The sequence below is a fragment of the Macaca thibetana genome, chromosome 14 (genome assembly GCF_024542745.1).
Source record: "Macaca thibetana thibetana isolate TM-01 chromosome 14, ASM2454274v1, whole genome shotgun sequence".
NCBI classification, from domain to species: domain Eukaryota; kingdom Metazoa; phylum Chordata; class Mammalia; order Primates; family Cercopithecidae; genus Macaca; species Macaca thibetana.
In genome coordinates, this window is record NC_065591.1 from 112,408,109 (window position 1) to 112,423,227 (window position 15,119).

Below are 15,119 nucleotides of genomic sequence, written 5' to 3' on the forward strand. Positions count from 1 at the left end.
ACCTCAGTTCCAGGTCTGCAGGTGGGGAGTACGGCAGTTAGGATGACAGTATGTGCTTCGTAGGCTTCTCCTGAGGAGTAAATGAGTCTGAAGTAGTACTTTGCATATAGTAAATATTCAATAAAGATTATATTATCATAGAGTTCAGTTCTTACAACTGCAGAATTCCCAGAGCTTCTAAGAACCTTAGAGATCATCTAGTCTAATTCCCTCATTTTACAGAATGAGAGACTGCAGCTCAGAGAGTTGGCTCCCAGAGCTGGTGAGCACCCAGGTTCATGATTCCTGGAACAGTCTTGCATCCTGGCATCTCCCTGTTTGTTGTCAGGGAGAGAGGATACCTAGAAAGTGCTGCCCAACTGCATTAGGCCACAAGGGTTGATTCTCAAGGAGGCCACAGAGGCTGAAGCAGACTCACTCCCCTGTCATGGCCACCCCCTACCCCTTCACACTCCATCCAGGCTGCTGGCTACTGCTTGGAGTTTCTCCTAGCCAGGGGAAAGTCAGGACAGCAGAGAAGCTCACATCCATTTTTTGAGGAGCCTGTAGCACCAGGAAGAGTAATCAAGATCTTGTTGCCCACAGTGGGGAAAACACTTGTCATTAATCTGGCTGCCCCTCTGATTCCCTCTACCCTCCCTTCCACCCCACACTGACTGGTGGCTGTCAGCCTCCTCTCTGACCCACCTCGGAAAATCACAATTAATGATGTAGTAGCCCTGTGAGGATAAGAGACACGAGCAGAGGGACTGCTGACAAGTCAGGAGAGGAGAAGCTATTTGCACAACTGGGCCAATGGAGTCCAGACAGCATGTGCACAGCCAGAATACCGTGAGCTGTCTGCAGGTGGTGCCTGTCTGTGCTTATGAACTGGCTGCTGCTCATGAAACAGCAAACATTTATTAAACTTCTAGTCAGTATAGACATAATAGCAGGTGTGGCAGGTGATACATGCCCCAAAGAGATGTTCCCCTGCTTTAAAAAATGCAAAGTGAAATAGCCATTCATTCATCCATTCATTCATTCATTCATTCATTCATTCATTCATTCATTCATTCATTCATGCATTTGACAGTATGTGTAGGCTGCTGCTTGCCAGGCGCTGTCCAAGGTGCTGAAAGAGAATAAGCGTGTTAAAGCCCCTGCCTTATGGGGCTTGTATTCAAAATACAAGCATGGAACCAGGGGGCTAGTCTCTTTCCATTGAGAGAGATGTTAGAGGATCTTCTAGCTTGAGGAAATGGATCCAGTCTCGCAATTGTAAAAAACTGGAAATGAGCTTCCCCTTCTGGGAAAAGTGGAGACACCTGATTTTTGGTGTTAAGGTAAGGACACATCGCAGGCAGGTAAATGGTTAAGCAGAGGTGAGAACTTGGGAGCCTCAGCTCTGAGTGCGGTGCTCACAGTGCATCTTTGAGGCCCTTGGGGGACAGCATGTGATTAAATGATGCCCCATGAGCGGCGGACAGCGAAGGCTGGAGGGTCAAAGGAGGAGAGCCTTCGTGGGTAGAGAAATAGTACCTAGATTGTAAATTCCTCATCTTCAATGGCACCAAATACTACTCACATGTAAATGCTTTGCAGTTGACAGAGTGTTTCCACATACGTTCTCTGATTCGACTCTTTTATTATTCCAACAGATACTTTCTGAGTGCCTACTATGTGCCAGCCTGTGCTAGGCACTGAGGACACAGGTGGAAAAGCCCAAATTGCTCCCTGCTCTCCTGGCGCTTATCACCCCAGAGGTAGGCACTGCCATTCCCATGTTACTGGTGGAGGAAAAGGCAGGCTTTGAGGGGGGCAACTGCTCATGAGCATTCATTGTAAGGCCCAGAGCCAGACCGAGCCCAGCTTCTGTCCAATCTGGGCCTTCCCTCTGCACTCAGGATCAGCAAGGCTCTTGTCGGGTGTTGAGAGCAGGAGTCTCAAATAGATGGGAATTTCTGTTTTTGAACTCTCTGTCTTCCAGACTACCTAAAATATGGGATTGAGGCCCAACTCTGTCTAGGTGGGGACTGTCAGAGGCCCTCTGAGGTTGGAAGCTGTACTGACATACCTGCTTTCAACCTAAATTCTGCCAACACTGCTGAATTCAACTGTAGTCAAAGCAGGGGCCTAGGATTTGTGATTGCATATGATTAGACACATACTTCAATTTGAACCCAGCATTGCTGTTTTTGTTGCATGAGCTTGGATAAGTTACTGAGCCTTTCTGAACCTCAGCTTCCTCATTTGTGAAATGGAGATGCAATGCCATCTTACAGGGTGAGTACATGGTTGCGAAGAGTTAGTATTTATTATTATCATTATCATTATTATTATTATTATTATTGTTATTATTTGAGACAGATCTTGCTCTGTCACCCAGGCTGGAGTGCAGTGGCACGATCTCTGCCCACTGCAACCTCTGCCTCCCGATTCAAGCGATTCTCCTGCCTCAGCCTCCCGAGTAGCTGGGATTACAGGCACCTGCCACCACACCTGGCTAATTTTTGTATTTTTAGTAGAGACAGGGTTTCACCATGTTGGCCAGGCTGGTCTCAAACTCCTGACCTCACGTGATCCACCCGCCTTGGCCTCCCAAAGTGCTGGGATTACAGGTGTGAGCCACCACGTCTGACTAGTATTTATTATTGAGTGCTTACTCCGAGCAGCAGTGCACAGCATCTTATTATGCAATCCTTATAGCAATTCCACGAGGGAACTATTATCATCCCCCTATTACAAATGAAGACATCAAGGTTTAGAGATGTTAGCTGACTTGCCCAAGGTGTGCAGCTAGTACATGGCAGTGTAGGACTCAACCCTGTCTTCTTACCTGTGGCAGCCAGACCAAGCCCCAGGCACCGAATCAGAGGGCAGTACACATTTGCTTCCCTCCCCTTCTCAGCATATATTATCGTGATTCCCCTTTGCCTGCATCTGCGGCATTATGTCTGCTTAGCTTGTTTGTTTTAATTATGGTGCATATACAAAATGCACACACCAAACTGGGAATTTATTTCATATTGACCCCGTCTGTTCATTTCATTCAGCCAATATTATTGGAGCACCTACTATGTGTCAGATAGGGTGCTGGGTACTTGGTGCTGTCCAGACAGCATCGTCGTCATAGGTAGGATGTATGTCCCAGTGAGGCGTGTTAGGGTATGGTGGCAGCAGATGGGGAGGGGATCACAGAAGCCTCAAGGGGAGGCAGTGAGCTGAACCTGGAAAACACAGCTTGCAGTCCATCAGGGGATGGGACTGCATTCCAAGCAGAAGCACCTGCAGCGGGCAGAGGGCACAGTGAAAGCACACAACTTTTGTTGGGGAGTGGGGCTTTGGCTCTGCTGGGGCATCAGGTGCCGTAGGGTACAGGGTAGGGACAGGTGAGCAGGGCCAGATCATGGGAGGGTTTATCTATTAGAGTGAGGGGATTGCCCTGATCTGCTGTGCAATGGAGAGCTCCCCAAGACTTTAGTGCAGGAGTGTGTCATTATCAAGTTTGTATTTCTGTAACAAGCCCCTGGCTGCTATATGGAGAACCAAATGGAGAGAGAAAGACTAGAGGATGGGGGCCCGAATGACGATGCTATTGCAGAGATGCAGGTTGTTGCTGACAAATGTCTGTACTTGGACAGCCGGTGGTGACGGAGAGAAAAGTGTGGTATTTAGGAGGCAGCGCTGTCAGGATCTGGGGACTTATTAAATGTGGGGGTGTGGGGACAGAGAAATCTAGGCTCTCAGCCTTCTGGTTTGGGTGACTGGTGGATTGTGGTGCCACCTACTAAGAAGAAGTAGGAGGAGGAGCAGGTGGCGGGCGTGGTGGAGACTACGCCTTCTCTTTAGGACAAGGTGTTTGTGATGTGTTGTGGGATCCCCAGGTGGAGATGTTATGAGGCAGGTGTGCAGTCATAGTGTTCTGGGCTTGAGCTGTCGATGTCAGTGCCACAGCATGCAGGCAGGTGGAGGAGAATACACCATGGGCAGGGGAGAAACCCCCCATGGAGGGTAGTGGTCGTGGAAAGAGCGTCTTGGTGCTCTAACTTCAGGATAATTTCGTTTTTTGCCCCTGAATTATTAAAATATTTTCAGTTAATGAGGGATGCACTGTTAGTTCCTAAGACTAGATTTATCTGAATGTTAAGCTGAAAATAAGACCCCAAATGTCTTTGTGTTTTTTTGATGAAGAATCTAAAAGCTTCATCTTTCTGCTCTGTAGCAGTTAAGATAGAAAAGCTAGTGGAGTGAGAGACCTGTCTAGCCTTGGCTCTGCCTCCAGACAGTTGTATGACCTTCAGCTAGACACGTATCTTTTCTTGGGCACAGCTTCCTCATCTGTAATAGAGCTTGTTCCGTGGATTAACTATGATAAAAACTGTGCAAAGAATTTTGCAAGCCACTGAGCCTTACAGACATGCAACATGGTGGCTCTTTTCATTCTTGTAAGGTTTAAGAGGAAATTATTTCTCATCACTGTGTCTAGGGGGTCACAGAGCTGAGGCCCAAGAGCAGCCCAGGACCTGAGCCACTGTCATGCTTAAATGTAGTCTCGGCTGGGCGTGGTGACTCACTCCTGTAATCCCAGCACTTTGGGAGGCTGAGGCGGGTGGATCACCTGAGATCAGGACTTCAAGACCAGCCTGGTCATCATGGTGAAGTCCCATCTCCACTAAAAAATTAGCCAGGCGTGGTGGTGGGCACCTGTAATCCCAGCTATGTGGGAGGCTGAGGCAGGAGAATTGTTGGAACCTGAGAGGTGGAGGTTGCAGTGAGCCAAGATCGTGCCACTGTACTCCAGCCTGAGTGACAGAGCAAGACTCCATCTCAAAAAAAAAAAAAAAAAAAAAAAAAAAAAAAAAAAAAAAAGTAGTTTCCAGGATCCACCAGTGTTTGGGGCCGTGAGCAGCTACACTCAGTTCCTCAGGCCTGCACGAACTGAACTGAGTGTAGTTCTGTCATCAGATACAATTTACACAGGGTAATCTGACACCTGTTTAGCAGTCTGCATAATAATTATGGTGCAGCATGCTGATCAGGCATAAATGGAAGGCATTTGAGGTAAGTGATTGTATTTAGTAGTACTTTTATATAGCCTAATCAGATTATTACAGTTTTTTTCTCCTTGTTCATTCATTTATCCACTCAACAAATATTTATTAAGGCTGTATAATATACCAGGCACTGTTCTAGGCCCTGGGGATATAGTCCAAACAAGATTCCTGTCCTTGCCCCACCTCTATTGAGCTAAAATTCTAGTAAGAAGACATAAAATCATTGAATAATCCACTTTATCCATAATGAGTAAGAATGTCTAGCTTCTCCTGAGACTGTGTTTGCTTTAATCTATCCCTGCACCAACACCCATGAATTAAAGAACAAAGATTCTGGGCCTGATTTGCCAACAGCGGAGTTGCCTTCACCCCCATCCTTTACTCTTTATCTTCCTCTGTCTACCCCTAGCAGGCGATTGCTTGAGGTCTTCCTTCCATTCATTGAACAAATATGTGCTATGCACCTATTATGTATAAATAGACTCTGGGGATGCAACAGGAACTTGGACACAGTCCTTTCCCTTAAGGAGCACGTACTGATCCCAGGCGTAGACGCATAAAGACAACAACAGCGGCAGGAAAAGTGCTGCTCTCGGAGCCATGCCAGGATGCTGATGGCTCACAGAGAGGCCCCATTCTGGCCATAGCAGGGGCGAGCAGAGGGGTATTCTTTGGGCAGAAGGGATGCTCTATGCACAGGAAGTGACAAGGCTCTGAGTGTAGATGAAATGTTGAGTATGCTGGGGGAGGCGGGGTGTCTCTGAACAAAATTTTTTTCTGAGGCATAACACACATAAGGAAAAGTGCACACATCATAAGTTTATAGCTCAGTGAGCTTTCATAAAGTGAACACAGCTCTGTAACCAACACTCAGCGTGAAAACCAGAGAACATCACCAGCACCGGTGAGTCCCCTCATGTCCCCTGCCAGTCACCACCCTAACCTGAAACTGGACTTCCAACAGCACAGAGTGGTTTGATCTATTTTTACACTTTATATAGACAGAATTATTCTGTCTCTAGAATGTGTAATCTTTTGTACCAGTCTTTTTTTGGCTAAATCTTATATTTATGACATTCATCCATGCTGTTGCATGTAGTTGTTGATTATTCATTTTCATTTCTGTATAACATTCCACTGTGTGCATATATAATATATTTCTCCATCATGCTGCTGGACATTTGGGTAGTTTGCAGTTTGGGAAAACTGGAAACCACCAGAGTGCTGCTATGTATGCATGTCTTTGGTGATCATATACCTGCATTTCTGCTTGATACATACCTAGGAATGGAGTTAGTGGGTCATTAGGCTAGATGTAAAGCTCTAGTAGACCAGTTTTCCAAAGTACGTATTTCAATTTACGCTCCTACTAACACTGCATAAGAGTTCCAGTTTTTCCACATCCTTCCTAACACTTGCTGTTGTCTTTTTTTTTTAAATCATTATGGTAGGTGTACAGTGGTTATATTATTGTGGTTTAAAATTTCATTTTCTTGATACTTAATGAGGCTGAGCACCTTTTCAAATGTTTGTAAGCCATTGGGATATCTTCTTTAGTAAAGTGTCTGTTCAAACCTTTGCCCATTTTCCTATTGGATTGTCTGTCTAGGGGATGGAGGATAAAACTTTTTTTTTTTTTTGAGATGGAGTCTTGCTCTGTCGCCCAGGCTGCAGTGCAGTGGCACGATCTTGGCCCACTGCAAGCTCCACCTCCCCGGTTCATGCCATTCTCCTGCCTCAGCCTCCCGAATAGCTGGGACTACAGGTGCCCGCCACCACGCCCAGCTAATTTTTTGTATTTTTGGTAGAGATGGGGTTTCACTGTGTTAGCCAAGATGGTCTCCATCTCCTGACTTCGTGATCCGCCCACCTTGGCCTCCCAAAGTGCTAGGATTACAGGCGTGAGCCACCGCGCCGGGTCGAAACATGTTAATGCTACTCTCCCAACCCAGGCACCTGGGATTAGCATATCCAGGTGCTCATCAACCGCACCCTCACCCCAGTGAAGCAAGCAGAGCTGGTCATCGGCAGACTCTGGGTCTAAGTGGGGGCCAAGGCATGGGCTGCCTTGGGGAGAGGCAGCCCCTGCAAGGTTCTGGATTTGACATCAGAGGCCCACCCACCTCAGGAAGGAGGAGAGGGATTGGTAGAGGATGGGGGTGGGGCTGGTTTTCAGGGGTAGTAGAACAGATGTGGAAAGCAGCTGATAACCTGGGAGGTGTGTGTCTGCCCTCCATATTTGCTGGGAACAGACCTCTCCCATCTGGGCCAGGGAGGACCCGACATTTGTGTAGCACCTCATTTAGGCCAGACCCTGAGCACGGTGGCTTCTCCGATGTTACCTTGATTCTTCTTTAGTTCAACTCCACCAGGAGGGGTTGTTATACCACTTTTACATGTGAGGACACTGAGCTGAGACACAGAGGGGCCCTCATGAAGGCCACACAATTGGCAATTAGAGGAGCTGGTCTTGAACCCAGTTCCCTCTCACACCTCTCGTCAGTGTGCAGTGCCTGTGCTGCATTTGGGGCAATGGAGTAATCCTCCCATCTCTCCCATCCCTTCCTCTTCTGCTCACCCATGGCTCCAATTCCTGAAGAGCAGATGAGGTTTTTGTTTGTTTGTTTGAGATAAAGGCTCGCTCTGTCAGCCAGACTGGAGTGCAATGGCGAGTAGCGCGACCTCAGCTCACTGCAACCTCTGCCTCCTGTGTTCGAGTCTGTGCCTCAGCATCCCGAGTAGCTGGGATTACAGGCGTGCGCCACCCTGCCCACCTAATTTTTGTGTTTTTAGTAGAGACAGGGTTTGCCATGTTGGCCAGGGTGGTCTCGAACTCCTGGCCTCAAGCGATCCACCCGCCTTGGCCTCCCAAAGTGTTGGGATTACAGGCATGAGCCACTGTGCCTTGCTGAGAGCAGATGAGGTTCTTCATTTCTAATGGCATGCCATGAATCATCCAACCACAGTTACAGCAACCTGCCCCATGTCGGCTGAAGTTAGAACCTGAGCCTTCTTTGAGCCCAGGGTGTAGGGAGGAAAGACAAAGGGGCCTCTCCGGCTCCGTGACTTTCCCTGGTAGCTGGGGGTCACTGGGATGGTGGGGCAGCTGCCTAGCTGGAGCCTGGGACTCACGTGCCCCCCACCCCCTCTCTCGCAGAGTTATGTCATGCCCAGGCCAGCAGGGGGCTCCATGAGGATTCATAGAAGATGCCCCGCGTCTCGGCGCCTTTGGTGCTGCTTCCTGCGTGGCTCGTGATGGTCGCCTGCAGCCCACACTCCTTGAGGATCGGTAAGTGTGGTCTGGCTCGGGGCAGTGCCCCCATCCACTATCCAGGTGTCCACAAGGGACATGAGAGTGCTGCACAGGACCTGGGGAAGCCGCCCAGCCTGTGCACTGTGCCCTCCCTGAGTGTGGCTGGGGTGAAGATGCAGGTGGTGGGGGTGGAGGCAGCTGACAGGTGACCACTCAGATCTGGTCAACCTCCCGACCCCCCGGCCACTGGAATAAAGATGCTGATAACTTGCTGGTGCAGTCAATGTAGGTTCAGCCTAGCCGGTTAAGAGGCAGCTGTTGGGGAAAAAGGAGGGTGAGGATGGCCATGGGGATTCCAAATCTAGGGCTGGAGATGGGAGAAGAGGTCCCTTCTTTCCTGTGGTCAGTCCAAGAAGGCTTCCTGGAGAGCATGCTATGTCCACAACTTGGAAGAAGCCAGGAGTCTGCTGGGGTGGCCTGGCTGCTTGGAAGGGCCCTTGACATTGGATCTGCTTGTCGTGGCCTGGCTCTGAGAGGGAGGGCAGGGTCATGTGAGTCTCTCCCTTGCCTTGTTGCTGCGGGACGCCCACTCTAGGTGTGGGCAGGCGGGCTTCCATCGAGCCCTCAGCACCCCATCCCTGGAGGGGCGGGCCTGGGAAGTTGGGTGCCTCCTCCCTGCCAGGACTGAACAAGCCTTGTCAACTGCAGGTTGAGGCTCTCCAGGTCCTAGGTCCTGGAGACACAGCCAGCCACAGGGACAAGGACACAGTTCAGTCTGGCAGGCACAGCATGGTCATCTGATGGCTCAGCAACAGAGAACCCATGGAATTAGGACAGATGTGGGGTGTTGGGGATCGGGGGTGTCTATGTGTTCATGGAGGGATGGGGGTTAGTGTGGACAGGTGGGTGGAGCACAGCAGTGACAAACCCAGAAAGGTAGGTTGATGGCCACAAGATGACCCATCCAACAGCAGAGCCCCAGGGGTAGGATTAAGTGACAGCCCTAGAGGAACTCAAATACCAGGCAGGTTACTCCAAGGGATAACCACATGAGGCCCCTCTTCCCACACTGCAGATGGGGGTAGGGGTGGGGTTGGGAGTAAAGGCAGGAATCTAGATCTTAAGTTGGAGCCTGAAAGCGTTAGAGGCTGACTTAGAGCAAAGATGGCATGATGCTGAATCTCAGGGAGTTGACTTAAAGCTCCCAAATTCCTCCAGCTGCATTCAGGTCGGTGTGCTGGTGGTGGTCAGGAGGCCATGGTGTGGGCAGAGGTGGGCGAGCCACCGAGACCTGGCTAGGCCAGGTGTCACAGGCCAGAAGCCCAGCCTGCAGCTCTGTAAGCTGCTCCGTTTTACCTTGCGGGCACAGTTTTTCATGCAAATGCAGAGGAGCTGATTGGAATCAGAAACGTGGACAGGTGACTCAGTTCTCCCCCTCACCCTGCCCTCGACACACTGCTCTGCATGCTTAAAAAAAAGAAATTAAAAAGCAAAATTTTCCCTCCCAGTTCTCCATTCATTTTTACAGAAACTTCAAAACCTAATTCAATTCTGCTTAGCAGCAATGCAAAACGGTTCATATCCTTAAGATGTTTAATTTATAAGATGCCTATAGTTATTCAGCGTTTACTGTGAGGTTTTCTCCCCCTCTAAATGAGTGAATAAAGTAGCAACCCATCAATTTCCGTTTGTCGCTGATCGGAAGCGGAAAGGAATTGAGGCAGAATCGGCAGTGCCTCATGGCCTCGCTTCTCCTGACACTTGTGCTCCGAGAGGGAAGCAGAAAGCAGAGCTGACAGGTCCCTCTCTTGGCTGCCACAACAGAGGGCTTCAAAGGGACCCCTCGTGCTCCCAAACCCATACTCTGAACAATGCTTGTTCAGTTCTTTCAAGACTGCTGGCCCTCGGTTTTGGTTCATGCTAGGCCACTTCCAGCCACTTTCCAGCCACGGGCCCTGCTGGCTAGCAAGGTCAAACCGGGCCTAATCTCCTGCAGAGGCCAGGAAGCAGAGTTAAGACAACAGAAAGAGAAGAAAAGAAAAACGCAAACAGCAGTGCCAGGACCTGTTCTTCCTGTCTCCTTGGTTAGCCTGAGTGCCAGGAGCTTTTCAAAAGTCTCCCAATCCTTATGGATGGAAAGTTGCTAATTACGTGGACTCCAGAGGGGATGTGGAGTAGGGCAGGGATGGGAAGAGAAGTGGGTCAAGAAAACACAAGTAGCTGTGCTGAGCAGCAGGCAGCCTTGCACGCAGATGGGCCGGGCTGGCGTTAACTGTGCTGGGGTTTCTGGGGTCCTTGAGAGGCTTACGGGAAGGGAAGGGGCTGCTGTGCCTCTCGCTTTCCCGGGGGTCACTTTTCCTTGCATTTGGGTTTTTCTGGGATTTTCCCCAACCCCAGCCTCAGAATGCGTGGCTCTCTGAATGGGGCTGCATGAAGAGACCAAGAATCTGAGAGATAAATCGCCCTGTTTGCTCCATCCTCAGCCCCACTTGTCTGCTGGTGACAATATGGATGTTTGGAAAGAGGCGGCCGAACCCATTACCCTGCCTTGTGACGGCTGTTTTTCATTCAAGTGAGGCACAGGGCAGGAGATACAGCCAAATTGTCTATTACAGTGTTTGGTGTTTACCCCTCAAATGAGGTTTTGGGTAAAAGAAAGGGATTTTATTTATGGCTGTGAGGCTGGCTGCATAAATTCCCCAAACTCTCACACATATGTCAACCCCTTCCGTCATCGATCTTCTGAAAATGTTTTCTGATTTTGCTTCTGTCCCTCTGGGTCCTCTGAGTGATGACTGTGGAGCTACAAGTTAATAAATGCCCTGAGAAGACCCCACCCCATCTTTGCACCCCCTTCGTTACTTAAAGAGACCAGAAAGCATTGTCATTCTTAAATTCAGAAGGGACTATAAGGATTCATTATCTAACCTGCTCATCTTGCAAATGAGGAAACAGGGCTGCAGCGGGCGGTGGTTTGGCCAAGGTCGCCTGGCAAGTAGGGGCCTGGGTGGTGGCAGCTGGCAGTGGTGCTGGCATCCTTGACTCCTCGTCCAGTGCTTTCTTCTCCATGCACCCATGGCCTCCCTTAGCTTCTGAGAAGCAGAATCACCTTCAACAGTATGTGAAGGTTATATTCTCCTACAGTTTTCTCCATTCCTGTTGAGAAAACTTTTCAGACATTAGCAAATGTGTTACCTTTGCCCCTAACACCTTGGGACTCATTAAGTATTTGTTAACTGAATGAATGCTAGGCTCCAAGCCTATCTCTTGTTACTCCTTCCTTGGCTCTGTATTTTAGCTACACTAAACCACTCCCTGTGAGCCAAATATGCCAGGAAGATTTACTCTCAGCTTTACCTATTCCCTAGCTATCCCTATAGTGCTCTTCCTCCCATTCCATCTTCTCTGTCTGGAAAACAAATCCAACTCCTCCTTCTACTCCTTTTCTTTTACTTTGTCTTCCTCCTCCATCACCATCAGCTTAAATGGCTCTTCCTCTGCAAAGTCCTTTCCCGTTATCATCCTGTCCATAAGAGGGAGAATTCATCTTTTTCCTACCATTCCCCCATTCCCCCAGCATATAACATCTGTTCCAGCACTTGCCATGTTATATTCTAAAGATTATAGCACTTTCCCACTAGACTCTGAACTCCATGGGAGAGTGACCCCCTAACACAAGGGCCCAACACATGATACAGAGAAGTATATGGCTCCAGCTCAATGAATGTGATGGATATATGAATCCATGGTCCTTGCAAGACTGGGTTTTCCAATAACATGTTTGGTACCATTGTTTTAAATGGCACTGTCTTACCTATGCATAAAGAGGTAAACTTATTGGAGAAAGTAGAAGAGAAAGGAGAAAGAGGAAAAGGAGAAAATGTTCATCTACCTGTCTTACTTAAAAAAGAATAGGAATGGGCTGAAGATCCTGGTTGGGTTCTAATGAAAGCTTTGGCAGTAATAATAAACTCAATGGTACAATTATTCATTCATTAATTAACTCAACAAATATTTATTGAATGCTATGTGCCAAGCACTGAGGATGCAGTGCTACACGATAATAGCCAAAATAATAACTCCCATTCTTTGCCTGGCACTGGGCTGAGTATTCCCCATATCTCAGCCTGTCTCATTGGAACAAACAATCCCCTGTTATAGATGAAGAAACAGAGACTCAAAGAATTTAAATAACAAATCTAAGGTCACACAGCTACTGAAATTTGAACCTGTCTCCAACGCTGTCTCTTCCTGCTCTTCTAGAGCTGATGAACCCCTGGAAGCATTTGGGATATCTCATTATCGCAGCCATCACATTAAATATATTGTGTTCTGCTGGTAAGGAGCTGAAAGATGGAATCATCATTGCTAATATACTTTCTTGCTCTTTTTTGACACTTTTTACCTCCAAAGCATTTCTTAAAGGGCACAAAGTCTAGTTGAGAGATGAGGAAACTGAGGCATGGGGATTTCAGGGCTCATTCCAGGTGGCAAGGGAAGTTCTGCTCAGCATGGGTGTATTAGACACATCAGCAGGTAATTGTAGCAATTGAATCTCTCTTGTTTAAGGTTTTCCTGTGTGGTAAAGCAGCAAGAACTTGGATTTATTCGACACTCTGTCTTACGAGGACCCCCCAGGCACTTTACAACTGTAATTTTTTTACTTAGTTGGTTTCCCCCAATGAGCTTCAATTCTGTACAGAGAATGTTCAACATAGAACATTGAAATGTTATAAAGATAAAGATAATAGGAGAATTGGAGGAGACAAGGGGAAAGGATAAAAAACACCAGTTTCTCATCTTGTTATGCTGTGTATTAAATATATCTGATTCACCGAGATTCAAATATACCAGCTGAATTCTTTGCCTTGTTTGTAGAGGATTCACCATGGGTTTGTTTGAGTAGTGGGCTCCTCTGATAATGTTAGCACATGATTTGATTTACGAAATTTTGATCAGCATGCAACTTTTCATCTCGTTTCCAAATTGAGTCACCCATATAGATAATCAATTGGTCTTTCACATTAGTGACAAATAGAAATTGATGACTTTCTCCTTCATCTGTCACCTAGAGGGGGAATATAGAAGGATTTCTAGGACATAAGTCTCTCCCCTGGTAAGCACCTTAGGGAGGCTGTGTCTTTCTTATTCATGTCTGTATTCCCAGAGTCTAGCACAGTGCTTGGCCCACAGTAGTGGGCTTAGTAAATGTCTGCTAAATGAATTCACTGTGGCAAGTTTTGAATTTTGAGCTGACCTGTCAGTTTGTAAACTTCTGTTCCCCCAGGAATTGGTCAAGGTTTAAAAATGCCAACCAATGTTATTGTCAGCCCATAAAATATATAATTAGGAGAGTAAATATTTTACCAAAAGAAAAAAAAGTCCGCGTGTGTGTCTGCATACACTTGTGCTTATGTAAGGCTATCTCTCCTCTCCTCCTTGCTCCTCCCCTGCCACCAACACGTTTTGGGGTGGATGAGGGAGGTGTGGCTGTAGTGAGAGAGATATCCAGGCTGGCATGCTGTTGTGTCATCCGTCTTCCCTTGGTCCTCAGGAGCACCACACAGGGTGCTTTTGGGATGTTTGTTCTCTCTTTTGCCCTTTCCAAAACCCATTGTGCACTGTAACTTCGTCCGTAATCTCTTCTGCTGAGAAGTTAGAGATGAATTAGGCCTAGATATTCCATTTTACAGATAAGAAATCCCGGGGTCCCAAAAGGTGAAATGAATTGGTGAATGCCCTTTTGGCGGTGCCAGGACTCCTGACTCCCAGCCACCTGGGTGACATTCGTGCCATGGTTTGTGGTGAATAACGTGTTCTTACACACGTTAATTCAGTTTCCCCAGTGATCTGCAAGGCAGGTCGAAGTGCCCATCTTGTGGAGAGGAGCCTGAGGTGCCCAGGGTTGTGACTTCCCCAAGCTTGCACAGGTCAGGAAGAGGGGTCACATCAAAGGAGATGGACTCAGAAGCATCTGAGGACAGCATTGGGGCAGGGTCCTGAATAGCCTGCTGGCAGTGTGTTCTCGATGTATGAGATCCGAATGCCACCAGGGGCCAGTGTGCCGATGCCTGGGGGCTCACAAAACGAGGCCGAGCTAAAGAGAAAAAGCACATAGGTAATGGCAGCGAGCGTTAGTGAGTCTTGCTTCTCTATTTTGTTTTCTTAAGCATATTGGGATTGATCACTGGCAGAAGTGTCAGACATGAAGGGATGAGGCTATTGTTCCATATCTGAAGTCTTAGGTAACGGAGCTGATTTCCATATCATTTTGGTATGTGGCTGCCTGTGTTCATTTCTGCTAGAATGGCCTGAGTATCTCCAGGTTTTCAACGAATATTATGGGCTGATGGTATCTATTCGGTTGGATCGAGCAGCATGGCCAGTGGACCTGACTGGCAGTATTGGATTCAACAGGGATGAACATCGTATTGAAAGAGTGATGGTGATATTTCATCAGAATTTCAAAAGCCTGTCTCCAACTCTGTGAAGTCATTTACAAAAAGTCTTGGGATGTGGAGTGAGTCACTAGCAAGCTCTATTTTGGTGGGGGGGGGGTGTTGGGAGTGGAAATTATGGAAAGAGGTTTTGATTCCATGTAAAAAAGTGTTTTCCAGGCAGATGGAATGGGCTTTTCTGGATACCAAGGTCCCCATACCCGGAGGTGGCCACAGATAGGTTGGACAGGGATTTCAGCCTCAAATGTGGTATTGGACCTGTTACCTCTAAGACCCCTTCAGTCTGGGATCTGGTGATACAGTCTTTTCACCTTTGGTCTCTTCTCATCCTTTCATGGGGAGGCATTTCATTATCATTGTGTCCTCATTAAT

The 15,119-nt window shown here is 47.8% G+C and overlaps 1 protein-coding gene across 1 annotated transcript in view; it reads left to right on the top strand.

Moving 5' to 3' along the window:
• Positions 1 to 15,119, top strand: part of GRIK4 (glutamate ionotropic receptor kainate type subunit 4) — a 363,476-nt gene that overhangs the window by 22,176 nt on the left and 326,181 nt on the right. The window contains exons 2-3 of the mRNA XM_050759371.1: positions 1,641 to 1,745; positions 8,194 to 8,325. Of these exons, the coding sequence (XP_050615328.1) occupies positions 8,244 to 8,325 (82 nt within the window). The 5' untranslated portion in view covers positions 1,641 to 1,745; positions 8,194 to 8,243. The remainder of the gene's footprint in view (positions 1 to 1,640; positions 1,746 to 8,193; positions 8,326 to 15,119) is intronic.